Source organism: Simochromis diagramma, unplaced genomic scaffold (assembly GCF_900408965.1).
Source record: "Simochromis diagramma unplaced genomic scaffold, fSimDia1.1 OVJJ01000602.1, whole genome shotgun sequence".
In the NCBI taxonomy this organism is placed as follows: Eukaryota; Metazoa; Chordata; class Actinopteri; order Cichliformes; family Cichlidae; genus Simochromis; species Simochromis diagramma.
Window position 1 is genome coordinate 5784138 of NW_024387040.1, and position 14972 is coordinate 5799109.

The 14972-nt window shown below is 38.8% G+C and overlaps 1 protein-coding gene across 2 annotated transcripts; it reads right to left on the reverse strand.

The window, feature by feature from the left end:
* Positions 1-8877: 8877 nt before the first annotated feature.
* sec22c (SEC22 homolog C, vesicle trafficking protein) lies at positions 8878-14968 on the reverse strand. Of its 2 annotated transcripts, none has more exons than XM_040043945.1 (7): positions 14721-14968; positions 13240-13451; positions 12844-13007; positions 12508-12687; positions 12234-12352; positions 11792-11857; positions 8878-11691 (listed from the first exon to the last, which is right to left on the reverse strand). In XM_040043945.1, exons 2-7 carry the CDS (start codon positions 13419-13421, stop codon positions 11491-11493), a joined length of 912 nt encoding a protein of 303 aa, XP_039899879.1. In that variant the 5' UTR covers positions 13422-13451; positions 14721-14968; the 3' UTR covers positions 8878-11490. The 2 variants fall into 2 exon arrangements, with proteins under 2 accessions (XP_039899879.1, XP_039899880.1); XM_040043946.1 differs by lacking the exon at positions 14721-14968 and adding an exon at positions 14040-14707.
* Positions 14969-14972: the final 4 nt, after the last annotated feature.

The following is a 14972-nucleotide window of genomic DNA, read 5'->3' on the forward strand; positions in this document are numbered from 1 at the left end:
GTTTTTATTCACAGCCCCCCGTTTTCAGAGGCTCAAAACCATCAGTATGCTGAGAAAAATGTGAATAAAATGGAACGCAACCCAAGTTTTATTCACAGCAAAACATAGAAATCATATCAAATGTTTAAACTAGAAAATGCCGCATTTTAAGAAAAATATTACTTAATTTTGAATTTGATGGCAATAATGACAACTAATGACAACTGATGGTCCTTCTCCTTACTACAAAGTGATTTCAATGACAAAATCGTTCCTGCTTTTAATGCAGTGCTATCTCAGGGCCTGATAATAACGGGCTTCCAATATTATTTTCAACGTTGCGCACAGAGATTTCTCCAGATTCTCTGAATCTTTCAATGATGTTATGTGCTGTGGATAACGAGATATTTCAAGTCTTCACAATTTTTTATTATTCTGAAATAGTTCCACAATTTGTAGACGCTTTCATTGTTGTTTTTTGTGTGTTGCTTTTGTTCTTTTTGCAGATTGCTGAACCTCTGTTCATCTTTACTTCTGAGAAACCCTCTGGCTGTTTCATTTTAGCACCACTTAGTTTTCCAGCCTTTTGTAGCCCCTGTCCCAACAATTCACAAACTCATCAGGGAACAATTAATTGAACAAGAAAATTAGGATTTCAATTCACTAAACTCTATCACCATTCTGATTGCTCCAGCAACAGATAACTTGACTTTGTGGTGAAACTGGTTCTCATCCGCTGTTTCTAAAAAGTCAATAATGAACTTTGAGGCTCAGCTTTACAGAGAACATCTTAAAGTCCTTAAAAAACTGAATATTTGTCAGGTTCATGAGTTATAATATAAATCCATGGCAGACATGGATCCTTAGTCAACTCTGTCTGATAGGCTTCAAATCCAAGTGGCATAAAAATAAACTTGTATGTCTATATTATTCTGTGTAGAAATGGCCAAGCTGGATCCCTGAGCAAGGAACATCAAAGACTCAGGGCTTCTGAATTGTTGAACGCATGATAAGCATGAGGAAAATGTGGTTTTGCCTTAAGGTTTGGAGTCCCAGACTTAGATTCACCACATCACAGCTGGAACATGATGAGAATGTAAAACCTTAGCCATTATTTTTTGCAACAGTAGACATCTAAAGAGTGCAGACTGCAAAACTGAAAAGGTGTCTGGATGAAAATAATAAGTGCTTCCTTACAGAGACTCCAAAATCTAAAAACATAGGGTTTGAATTTGACAGTGTATCATGGAGGATTTAGATGATTTTGTGTGTTGATATGCCCCTAAGCAACCAAGAAATCTGTTAATTTAAAAACCTGCACTGTAGTCACAAATACAATAAGGAAAATGTAAGCTTTAAAGGTGAAGTTCATTGCTGCCCACAGCTAATGAAATAAAGAGAGAAGGAGAAAAGTTCATCATACTTTTTTACACTTTTGATATTGAAGGCCTCCACAGGGAGACTGTAACACTCATGGCACCTGGAATGAAAGATGAATGATGCGTCTGAAATTAATGGGAAAGGCCAAAGTGTAGGCTGTCAGCTGAGCAGTGAACCTGAGACAAAGATTAAAAGGATAGAAATGGCTGCCAGAGTGACTCACCTTGATTAAATCTGAGAGTAATTTCATACAGTCCTACTTCAGAAGACCGGACCCTGCAATCGCATTAAACAGGACACTTCTGAATAACGTTTTTTTTTTGGTGAGTTTCTGCGGTCACAGTCATGTTAACCCTCTCGGACTGAAAAACTAAATTTAACCAAATCATGTCAATAATACACCTTTGAATGTATTTAAATGGACGTCATTATAAAAGTGTAAATCACAATCAGAACCTCTCTAAGTAATGTTTCCAATCCCACTGCTGATGACAAGGTGGGTTTGGCCAGGTTTTAGGGGAAGTCAGATTTTACTTACTTATGTTTTACTTGTATGTTTAGAATTTATCAGTTTCAACTTATGATTCACCTATTTTCAGCAGTTTGATCAATACTTGGTACTCAAACCTTTTTTTTTTAATCTATACCTAAGAACACATACATTTTTTCAGCTTAAATAATTTAGTCAATAATTTATTTCAAATAATTATCTATAAGGGGAAAACAATTATCCATTATGTACCTTCTTCCTTTCTCTGCTTGCGATTTCTGACACTTAAGTACTCCCACAGTTCAAAGAAATGGAGTTAGTGGGGTTAGGTTAAATGATAATTCCAGATTGCCCATAGGTATGAATGGTGATCTGTCTCTCTGTGACAAACAGGTGACCTGTCCGCAGTAGCCTGCATTTCCCTCCATGACAGCTGGGATAGATTCCAGCCCCCTACGACTCTGAAATGGATACGAGGATAGATGAATGTATCTACTACTTTTGGGTTTTCTGTGTGAGCTATTTAATTGCTCTATCATTATTCTTCCTATTTTAAAATATATACATTACCTTCACAATACTGAGACAGCTTACTTCAACACTGTATCCACATTGTCCTGAAAAGTTATGCGTTTTTACTAATCTTCTATTATTTATTTGAATTTGGGGTTTTCAAACTTGTATCTATTGCCCTTAATCCTGGACAAGCCCCCATTTGTTATGCCTGGCTTATTTAGGATGTAACAAAAAAAGTAGAGTTACAGAGCAAAAATGTATTGATCATAATTCAAAAATGGTGAACAAAAGAAAACTGTCATGGTCCTGGGTCGGTGACCCAGCGCTTTTAGTTTATTATCATTTTCTAGTTTATTATGATGATGATTATTATTGTTTGAGTTCTATGTGGTATATTCGGTCTGCCTCTGAGTCTGCGTCTGTGTCTCTGTCTATCTATGGTGTCACCCCGTCTGTTTGTGAATCTGTCTGTTTAGTTCTGTGTCTTGTTTGGTTCCCCGTGTCTGAGTTTCCTGTTTTATTGTGAAGGCCTCTGTCTGATGTGAGTGTGTTCAGTTTACGTTTCCCCTGTCCCGTCAGCTCTGATTCCTCCCAGCTGTGTTGCCCTCCTGTCTCTCATCCCCTGATTACTGGTGTGTGTATTTAAGCCCTGTGTGTTCTCTTGCCTGTTGCCGGTTCGTCTGTGTTACTCTGTGGTCCACGGTGTCCTGTCCCTCGTCCGTGGCGCTCTGCCTCTCACCCCATTCTGGTACCCTCTCGGGTTTGTCATTTAGCTTTCCCAGTTTAGATCTTTAGTTTTGTCTTCCCTCTTGCCTGTTTTGCCTTCTCACCACTGTGTAAATAAAACATCACCAGCATTATCATCTACTGCCTGCGTTTTGGGTCCTTTCTCCCTTCAATACCACACGGCTCGCCTCGGCAGCCGTGACAAAAACGAATCTAAAGCTACATGTGGCTTAAACTAGGAATAACTACAACACAGTCAAGCCAAAGCAAATAAAAAAACAAGTGTTCCAGGAAGAGAGAGACACATTTCTGAAGGAAATCAGCTTGCATATGCTCCCAATCAGGTGAAGTCATTTCCTTTATTAGATGGGAGGGCTGCTAATTAGAACCTGCAGGAGAAAACAAAGGGCAGGCCTACTACTGAAGGCATAGGACAGTCAAAATACAGAAAAGCACGTAGCATGATTACCCCTGTCATTTGCAATGGAGCCTAAATGAGGCCAAGAGATAGCTTCTGATATACCCATCTTTCACACAGTGGGGAAAAAACATTTTTCTTGGTGTATATATATTTCTAATGGAGCTACTGACATGAAATTTTCAGCAGAAGCTGGTGAACCTAATTGATGACATAGAAAAAGGCAGTTATTAATTTGCACTGATAGAGGGCAGGATTGCTTTCTAAACATAGAAAGATTTCAGCTGGTTTCTTGAATTGCCCTTTTGCACATGCTTTTCTTCACATGTTCAATACTAATTCACTGTATCACTCCACTTTATCGCACATAACTTAATTTATAGAATTATTTGTTTTGATTTCTTTGCATGTGTGGATTACTCTTGTTACCAACATCTGGTGAAAAAAACAACTCAATAGCTCCCTTAGAGATACATTTACTGAAAAAATGTTTATATGTTTTGTACTTATTTTCCCCACTGTATGTGGGAAACAGGACAAGTGGGAAACCTACCAAACACTAGACATGCAAATAAAGAATAGAAAACATTAGTTTAATATTTACTTACCGTATTTTTCAGATAATAAGGTGGACTGTCGATGAACGGGTCTGTTTTCATACATAAGGCACACTGGATTATAAGGCGCATTGAGCAAAAGAAAACAGTCAGATAAGTCAAACAACTCAACTCATTCTTCTTGCTTCCTCCACTTCCGTAACATTGATTCATTAATGTTGAATTCTCTCGCAGCTGCTCTATTCCCATGTTGTTGCAGTATATTAATGACTAACCTCATATTGTGGATGGATTATCTCAGTTGTTCTCCTGACTGAAGTTTGGTCCGTTTACAGCATCCTGCCATGCGATTGCATTTGTCCCTAACCATCGGGAATCCTCACGTTAACTTTTATAGAGTGGAAAAAAGTTAGCGTTCATCCTTCAGCTTCACTGTGCTAATGTTATGCTAACGTAGCTGTGTCTCTAGTGATCACATAGCACATCATTATATACCAGCTAGTCCAACTTCAGTAACCCTATAAAAGTCACTGCTGTGCAGTTTTCTGTCTTCATTTATATTGGAAGTGATAGCAGAGCTGTAGGTTTTATTTTCAGCAATCTCTCAGTCAGAACATGCTATATCATGTTTAAGTGGAAACTAGCGAGCTAACTTTCTGCTAACTTCTAACTCCGTTAAATTTAATAAATTCTGTTTTCATGGATGCCTGGATGTTAAACTTAATTGTTACACCTGGTAAAGCAGCAACGCTGATCATTTTATTAAAGACAAAATAATTTAGACAGTTTGTAACTCTCAGTGATGCCGCAGTGCGCGTTTGACTTTGGGACCTGAAGCAGACAGAGTTTTGGACCCAGATTACTCCGTGAGGCTCCTGACTACAGTGGCCATAATGCTACGACAATCCATCGAGCGGTGCGGCTCCGTAGCTTACCAAAGTCGTACTAAAACATTTTTTGACAGATTTTTGAGCACCGTGTACCACATAAAATCGGTTCGAGGTCAGTAAGCACAACCAGAATTCGTACATAAGGCGCACTGTCGATAAGTGTGCCTTATAATCCAAAAAATATGGTACTGAATAAACTGAAACGAGTCTATTGTCGATCAAACCACTAACACCCCCAAACTTGCCTGTCTTTTATCCAAAAAACTAACCTAATAATGGAACTAGCACACACATCAGAAGGAATGTTTTTAGTGAATACTTCTGCGCTTTAGGAACCTGTGCAAAGGTTTCACAAGCCATGGTTGTTCCAACTTATTTGGAACGCTCCACTTGTGGCTCACATTTTACATGCACTCTCTCAACACATGTGTTAAACCAATTAACATTCAGATTTTTAAAATGTAATTCCATTTATATAACAATAAGGATTTTTAAGTACCCTGTGAACAAGTGCTCCTGGGATATGCAAACATACACCGTGCAGCAGCAGTACCTTCTTCAAACCACAGCTTGCCTTTTTTACTCTGTAAACTTGTTTATCACCCAAAGCGGATAAGGCAAACAGTGCTGCTGTTCTGTAAACATGTAGGAGGAGAAGTGCAAAAGAAATGTGAGCCATAAACACTTCAACAAGACCACCCAGCTGTTACGTCTATTTGTTAGGGGAAAGAGAGCTTCTCGACAGCAGTAGCCCCCGCCAATTAGGATAAAAGGGGTTAATCTCTGCTAATGAGGATAACATCTGGCACTCATTGTTTAATTTAGATGCAATGTGGCACTGCAGGATTATATGTGAGCTCCTTTCTAGGTTGCAACTTCAAATATTTCTTTCTTTATTTGATGCGAGAACACTGATAAACACTTAAAAGACTGTGCTTTACAGAGATAACACAAATATGTCAGTGCTTTTGACTTAGTGGAAACAGAGACAATCTGTCAGAGTTGTAGGATACTTTCATGGGTTCAACTCTCAGATATTAAATAGACACTTGATATAGTTTTAGGCTAAAGATCTTTAAAGACCAATGCACATTTCAATGAAACTACTTTAGCATCATTCCCATCTCTGGAGAGCCTGGCATCAAAGGCTGAATATGTTCTGGATCAAATGTTAAGATTCAGACACCAACAACAAGAGAAGAACAGATACAAGACACTTTATTTTTATTTAATAAAAGACTGACAGCTTTTCTCATTACTCTCAAGGCTGGTCCTGTACCTTCAGCTGCATAAAGATTTAAACCCCTGAAAAGCACATCAATGACTCTGAACACTGACCCTAATGTGGAATGCTTAATTTTCCCAGACACAGCAATTTACTGTAAACAGCTTCTTTTTAAAAATCAATTTACATTTAGTCAAAAAAGCCTGATTTTTTGTAATATTCTAAAATATTCATTAGAAACAAAGACTCTGAGGATTTAATATAAACATCCTATACAGTGCGTTTACACCCTAATCTTCTAAGGCTTCTTTTATGGCATAAAAAGCATATTGTTTGTTCGAGTCAGCACCAGCTAATCTGAATCGACACATTCATAAGGTCAGGCTGGAGATCCTTCTGCATCCTGAATGGCCTTTATTCCTCACTAACACGTCATTGGAAACATTCATCACATAGGTTTAGTCCATGCTAACATGATAGCATCCCAGTTTCTGCAGATTTGTTGGCTGCGCATCCATCCGTGACACAAAACACCCAAACCCAAAGGTGCTCTTTTGGATTGAGATGTGGTGATTGTGGAGGCCATTTGTGTATAGTGGATTCAGGGTCATGTTCAAGTAACCAGTCTGAGATTATTTGAGTTTTATGACATGTTGTGTTATCCTGCTGGAAGCAAGCATTACAAGATGGGTACACCGCAGTCATAAAGGGATGGACATGGTGAGGAAGGATACTTATTTATGCTGCGGTGTTTAAATGATGCTCATATTGTACTGAAGGGCCAAAGCGTGCCAAGAAAAACATCCTACACCAGTACACCACCATCAGCCTGAACAGTTTATACAAGGCAGGATGGATCCGTGCTTTCATGTTGGGGGCACGCCAAATTTAGACTGTACCATCTAAATATCACAGCAGAGATCAAAACTCATCAGAAGTTTTTCCAGTCTTCTGTTGTCCAATTTTGGTGACCTCGTGTGAACGGTGTCCTCCGTTTCCTGTTCTTTGCTGACAGGAGTGACACCCAATGTCATCTTCTGCTTCCTCTTCAAGGTTTAAAGTAATATGTGCATATCTTGGCTGTAATGATCGGTTATTTGAGCTAGTGCTGCCTTTCTATCAACGTGGTCATTCTCCTTTGACCTCTGGCATCAACAAAGGCATTTCACCCAGATAACTGTCGCTCACTGGATATTTTCAGACCATTTTCTGTAAACCCTAGAGATGGTAATGTGGGAAAATCCCAGCAAATCAGCAGTTTCTAAAGTAACCAGACCAGCCCGTCTGACCCCAACAACCATCCCACATTCAAACTCATATAAATCACCTTTCTTCTCTATTCTGACTCTCAGTTGGAACTTCAGCAGATCATCTCCAATACTAAATGCACTCATTTGCTGCAATGTGATTGGCTGATTAGATATTTGAATGAACAACAAAATCATAAAGTGGTTGGTAAGGATATATGTGGACTTTATTTAGTCCATGTTTAATGTCATAACTTTAAAGCTTCTCTATCAAGTGTGTTGTGTAACCTGTTGCAACACTAGTAGTTTTATGCACATTTTCTCCCTTCCCAACAGACTTTATTCTATCTTCGATGTTAAATACATAAATAAAACTATATTTACTATATTATCTAGTGTCACAGGGCTGTTTCACAATATTCTCCATGTGTTTAAAAGCTTCAAAACATTTTTGAGTTTCGTTTGTTTCTGTCAGTGACTGCAAGTCTCTTTGACACTGTAAGAGCTCCATCTGGTGTAATATTTGGAAAGTACACTCAGTGTGGTCAGTGTTTCAGGTGTGCTGTGGCATATTATTGGCATATTATTTCTAATTTAGTTACTTGGCCAAAATCTTTTTTGTTTTGCTTTGCATGCAATTTCAGATTTAAAATTCTGCATATAGACATATATAAAAGTTAAATGGGCCCATTAGTCAAAGTAATTAACATTTTTCATGTTGGTACTGTTCAATCACTGCTGCAGGTTTTCCTGCCATGAACTCACAAAGCAAAAATAAGGAAATGGAAAAAAAGACACTATTTATTAATGAAATGTCAGTTTTACCAGATGGGGAAAATGCCCTGTAATCAAAAGCGTTTTTGGCAGTTACAATAAATGACACAGTTCCATCATTTTCAATCATTATAAATAGAGTCACAAAACAGTAAACCCACAATTTATACAAATAACTGTTCTTCATTTTAAAAGAGAAACCGTCCAAGGATTAGAGACTCAGGCTGGTCTCGCGAACATAAAGGGTTTTCTAACCTGCAAACTTGAAAACTGTCACATTTCAGTTACAGGCTGCATTTGTACTGTATGTTTTCTTTTAAAAACAAACTTTATCCTTTGTTTTCATTTCAAGAGGAAAAAAAAAAAATGCTCCAAATGGTTTGGTTCAACATCTTAAAAACATTTTGTTACAAATCATTTGGTCAGCAGTGTATTTAAATACAGTTTCTCTACTGGAAAATGCTGAATCAGTAAAACCTCCTACATATCAAAAATATTAGCATCACCAAAATCCTACACACAAAATATCCAGTAGCGGCTGACAGGCATAGGATTTTTAAAACCAATACCGAACAATATTTTTTCTTCTGGCTTCACAAAACATAAAGTTCCCGAACATTTGTTATCTGTAATTTCTTTATGAGTCCTTACTGAGATATCATGACAGCGTACTTTAAAAATAATCTTGCTTTATTGTCACAACAAGTTGCAGATTACTCGTTTACGCTCAGCCCGACTCTACTCAGATCAGCTGGTTGTGTTTGTGGCGTTCACACTAATGCTGCCCACAGAGATGTTGCAGAGGGTCCTCTGGTTCACACACTACACCAACATCAACATTCATACCATGGATGAAGGCCGTGTTCTCCATCTCTCCTTTACTTTTTAATTTTTATTTATGATGGTTATACATAGATGCCGATATCAACAGCGAACATACCCGCCGCGCCAATATAACAGTTGGACTCAATTAATCAGTAGCATAACAATTAAAAACAAAATTATGTTGTTTGAACGGTTCACTATTCCCTAATCTTAAAATCTACTTGAAACCTCGCAGCCCCAGTGAACTTCAGTGAATCTAAAGGCTTTTCATCAAGCAAATGCCAGGAGTTCAGGATAAAACAACCTTTTTAAGAAAAAAGTCTAGCATTACTAAAGGGCACACATGTGTAAACTGAAGCTACATTACAATAAAACTAATGAGCTTTTTTGTCCCTCTCTAACAGTGCAATAAAGTTAAAGACCTTCAGATTGCTGTAAGAAATGCAGCCTTTAAAAGTCCTCGAACAAGGGATCAAACATTAAAAAAGAAAGGATGGATTTTACATAATTCCTGATGCTACATGTTTAACTAACTCTATAAAACTAACGATCTACTTCCTCTGATATTGAGTGCAACTTTTAGCCATTAAAAACGGAGTGCGTAAGAAAAACAAAAACTGACAGTAAAATTATTCTTAGTCTACTTCTTCAGCAGCACAGCAGTGATATTTATCTAGATTTCTATGTTTACATCAATGTGAGAAACAAATATTGGATCTTCTCCACTCCCTAGGAAATAGAGGCTTTTGAAACAAACCAACAGAAAACAGGAACATATTCAAAGGACAATTTCCATAACTGTCTCCATAAATAGTGCAGTTTTTCTAACAAACTGCAATATAATCAGTGCTTTTACACGCTCACATACTTTCTCATATGTGGAAACATGAAATAGGAATTACACTGGAGAAGAAGGATTACTTATTGTTGGAAACGCGTACATTCAATACAAAATATGCTGTTTAATATCCTGTTATAGGTAGTTAAAAAAACCTTTCATGTTCTTGTCTATGAATTTTAATAATACCTTTTATAAGAAGGGCTTGCTTCTTCTTTTTGCATCTTTGTGAATGCATACCAGACTCCCAAGGCCCGTACTATGAAGCTGGATTTGGTAAACACTCATCTTGCTTAATCTTGCTCCCTTGTCTTCAGTGGGTGTGTTGCTTTCAGTCTCTTTTATGTGTTTAACCTTTTCATGTTTCTCCCATTGTATTATTTTATCTTCCTTTGTAAAATCAGCTGCTATACTGCCAGCAGTTGTCCACGTTTGTGATTGGTCAGATACTGCCAACACCACCCCTTTCAATTGAAGGTCCAAAGGAGACCCTGGGTTAACTTCAGGGAGTCAATAATTAGCTTCACGTGACTGCTGAATGCCAGCGTTAGCATAAGTGAACAGGTAGCATAAAGACACCCTGGTATGTTGAACTTTCTTCATAGTACAGGCCTCAGGAAGAACAGCTAAGGCTGACCTTAGCAATAGCTTAATAAAACAAGCATATTGATATCATCACAATTTAGAGATCAACAGAAAGGATGCAAGCTTATTTTGGAGATGAGGTGAAACAACTTTCTTCTAACGAGGGGTCTAAAATGAGTCGTCGTTAAAAAAAACAAACAAACCTCAAAATCAAACCACAGCTGAACATATGATTAACACATTCCCTTTCAGAACAGACTGTGAAGTTGCTAAATAATGGAGCCCTTAAATGTGAACCTTTGCAACGAGAAGCTGAGCACTGGCTATAAAATATATAACAAAATAAACCAAACCCATCAACCATATTTGCACTGCCACACAGAAAGAAGTAGAGCAACCATAGCTTTATATTTACACATTTGATATTTTTTTTCCTTTTTAGGCTATAGAGTAATTCAGTTAAGCTACATTAAATAATTTAGTTATCATGCGCCTACCAGCGGAGGACGGACTATCTTATTTTCTGGGAAAAGTACAACTGAAATCAATTTTAACTTGATGTCACTGAGTGTAAAATGATTATGAAAAGCTAATCAGTGCTCTGTGACAGCAGAAATACTGAGCTGGGTGTGAGAACAAATGCATTCAATTATAAACCCACCAACATAACGGGAAAAACTTTGACTGAAAAAAAGCTCTTCCATCTCCTTTCAAAACTTTTCCTAAAAGTTGGGCTTGACTAGGATTCATCAGTGTTGTTCTTCATATGCATTTCTTCCTGGTTTGAGGTTAATCGGAGCATTTTAAGAATCCAAAAAATCACTGCATTTTCCGATATTCTTGTTGTACACAAATGTACAGAAAGTTCGAGTACATACTGCACATGAGAAAATATGAGCCTGTTATTGTACTTTTTCAATCTTTTGTTAAAAATCCACAAGACATCTTCGTTATCGTGGATCGAGCCGATTACGTCCTCGCTCTTTCTCATCTGCACTGAAAACTGCAGCGGTGCAACAAATTTCGCTGTCCTGCGCTCCTCAGACGCCACAGTCGCTGGTTCTGTCTTGGACTTTGCGAGTCAGGATGAGCACGGTAGACAAGGAGGCAACGGAAACGTGGAAGAGGAGCTGCCACGCGTTTCTCAAGCCGAGCAGGTGCAAGTTGCATAGGACGATCACACTTAACAGAGTGAAGCACTTCAGTTTCTTCAGAGATGAGTGGAAAAGGTAGAGGTGGCACTACGGAGCGATTCACACGGAGAAGCGTCAGAGAAAGATGGACGGCAGCATATTTCTGTTTGCAATCAAGAGTCAAGCTACTATGTGAACTACTATTTACCTGAAAAACACAGCAAGCAAATGCCAGGAGAAATGCCACAACATTCCAAATGCTTTCATAATCATCCTGCGAAAACAAAAATAATACATAAACTTTTAAAAAAGTTGATTTGTAATTCCGGTCTCAGTCGGCTTGCTGCGTTTATTTCTGATTAATTCACCCAATTTGTGCACACCTCATGATAACAACTCAGCTTTCACTGTAAAATGCTAATGCACAGCGGTCAGTTCAGCCAGCTTACCTTATCTGTAATTAAAATTAGCTTACGCAAGCCTATTTCCAAATATCCCGACTTAAACAAACAAACAAACAAACTGGTTTGCTATGCAAGAGAGAAAGTTACAACTTATGATTGTTTTTCACATCATTTAGACTCCCCAAATAAACAGCACCATTAATAATATTTGAAATGACAGTAATCAGATGCCAGCACTAATTGTACCTGGAACGTGTACTCCATGAGGTGAACCCCACGGATAACATTCAAAGACGCACACATGATATTGAGGATGAGAGAGAGGATGCCCGGGGCCGTCACTGGTTCCAGTCTTTGATTTTGACCTGTTAAACACAAGAAAGCAACAATATAAACACTTCAAAACAAGAAAACACAATGAGAAGCAAGAAAATATCCTCATTCCTGCATTACAAAGAATTCATACTGGCTGTCAAAGGCAGGAAGCAGAGTGCTCTGTTTCAAGTGCTTTTAGCCTTACCAGATCCAGGACCCTGCTCCATGTGCCCATTTGCAGTGCCATTGGTTAGCTCCACCTCATCCAGGTTTATTACTTGAGGTGGATGGATCCTCAGCTCCTCCTGGACTTCTGCCAAAGTCACCTCTAGGGCCGGGCCACCACTGTGGTTGTACTGCTGCTTCAGCTTCTGAATAATGCTGTCTGTCAGTTGGCAGCAAGATTCAGAGGTAAATTCAAAGATTTAATTTATTTAATTGTGTGTTAACACATCTTAAATTTAAAGCAAAAGAAAGAAAAAACTTTTGCAATCCCAAAAGACACTATCAAATCTATATGAGGCAATTTCGCTCCCCTCACCAAATTCCAAAAATGGATATGGCCTGGCTGCCAAGGCAACAACAGTGCTTTTGAAGCATGCTGTGAACTCCCAGCGCAGATCTTCCAGGAAGCAGAAGGCTTTAGCAACAGGGAGGCTGCAGTGACACACAGTCATGTAGGATACACCCTCTGAAGAGACGAAGCTGAACAGGTGAGAGGAGAAAAGGTGTTTAGTAAACAAACAGCCTGAAGCAGCGTGACGTGGATGCCCCTCTGTTCACATGGACAACACTGCGTATGTCGACCGTACCACAAAACCAAATACGTGCCGATTTGCTTTAAGGCTGTGTGTTGTGCATTTTTGCAGTTAGACAGGTTCTTATGAATCTGTGTGCTTCTGCTGCTGCTGCTGCTTTTCGTTTGTTGCGTGCTTACTATATATTGAGCTCCTGGCCCTTAATGGTCCCTCTGTCGGGGAAGCGGGCCAGCGCCTTGCTGATGGTCTTAATCTGCTGCTTCCTCTGCTGGAGCTCTCGGTTGTGTTCAAAGTCTGTGGAGGCTGACAGGGGGAGTCCATCCCTGACCCGAACCACAAAGGCAAACAGGATCACAGACATTATCCACTCGGTCCATGAAGCACACACTGCCTACGCGGAGCACAAAGCAAGATCAGATTACTGTTATCATATTGATTGGAATAGCACATTTAAGTTGGGGATATAGTGCTGATGATAGCTGTTATATAAACTGTCAGTAGTATAAATAAATACAGCTAGTATCATGCTAATAACACATATAAAATAAACTGAGCTGTTAGTCTTACACTCAAATTTAGTATTCTATATTTTTTACACTACATTTTCCTTTCTTATCAAATTGTGTGTTATTATTCTATTAGAATAAAATACTTCATGTAGAATATTTTGGTCACAATATTTCTTCTTCTTCTTCTTTCAGCTGCTTCTGCCCCCATCGGACCCTATCCTCAGAATTGTCCTCTGGCACACCAACTCTCCGCATGTCCTCTTTCACTATACATCAACAAAGCTCCTCTATGGTCTTCCTCTTTTCCTACTGCCTGGCAGCTCTGTATCCATCCACTACTCCTGCTTTCCACATATCCAAAGCATTTCAGCCTTGCCTCTCTAACTCTCTAGCTCTAAACCTAAACAAAATAAACCTAAACCTAAACCTAAATAAACCTCTAAACCTAAATAAAATCTTAACATTCTCACCTCTGGCACCTCCAGCTGTGCCTCCTGTTTTTTTGTTTGTTTGTTTTTTGTCAGTGCCACCGTCTCCAAACCATAAATGAAAGGAGGTCTAACTTGCAAACCATCTAGTAAAACTTCCCTTTCACTCTTGCTGGTATCCTTCTGCCACTAATCGCCCCTGACATTCGTAACACTCCACCCTACCTGCCTTGTTTTGGATGGTTGAATCCAGGTATGTAGCCCATCGACAATCATTACCTTTCCTCTCCCTCTTAGTTTACTAACTTCCATTCCTCTTTTCTCCGGACAATACCTGCACCTTTTCAGGTTCTCTCCCACTTGCTCTTTCCTCTAAGTACAAATCCCAACGTTGTCTGCAAACATCATATACCAGAGAGACTCCTGTCTGACCTCACCTGTCAATTTGTCCATCACCATTGGTAACGATATTTGTCTACGTGAAATGTGATATTGTTTTCATTAATTCTCCTTACATTAACTAACTAAATAAATAACTTTTCGAAAAAAAACTAAACACTGCATTTCAGACTGCATTAGGTTCAGTTGGTGTGAATAGATGGTAACTGAACAGGGAAACTGCGTAGGTTTAAAATCTCTGTAGTCTCTGTAGTTAAACACCACTTAGAAATCTTTGAGCTAAGACAATTTAAACACTCGTGACAACATCTCGTTGCAGCTTACCTCATTATCATGGGTTTCATGCTGCACCTTGTCCCTAAGCTATTGTAGTTTAGCTGACTAATGCATCTTATCACAAACAAAAACACGCCATAAGCAGGCAGGAAACCCGCCCCAGCTTCGCGATGCAAAAGGCAATCAATGATCGATAAAGAGAGCCGTCCTTAATAACGACTTATAATAGCGAAGTAAGACCTTAAATCAAAATTAGTCCAGCGAGCTAACTTCAAATGTGCTTCCTGATACAACAAAACC

Excerpts from the sequence above, each read along its gene's own strand:
- sec22c (XM_040043945.1), bottom strand. The coding sequence starts at position 13,421 with ATGTCTGTGATCCTGTTTGCCTTTGTGGTTCGGGTCAGGGATGGACTC. Across the intron at positions 12,688-12,843 it reads ATATCCATTTTTGGAATTTG|ACAGCATTATTCAGAAGCTG; the intron begins GTGAGGGGAGCG and ends GCCAACTGACAG. Across the intron at positions 11,692-11,791 it reads TTGCTTGCTGTGTTTTTCAG|TGCCACCTCTACCTTTTCCA; the intron begins GTAAATAGTAGT and ends ATCGCTCCGTAG.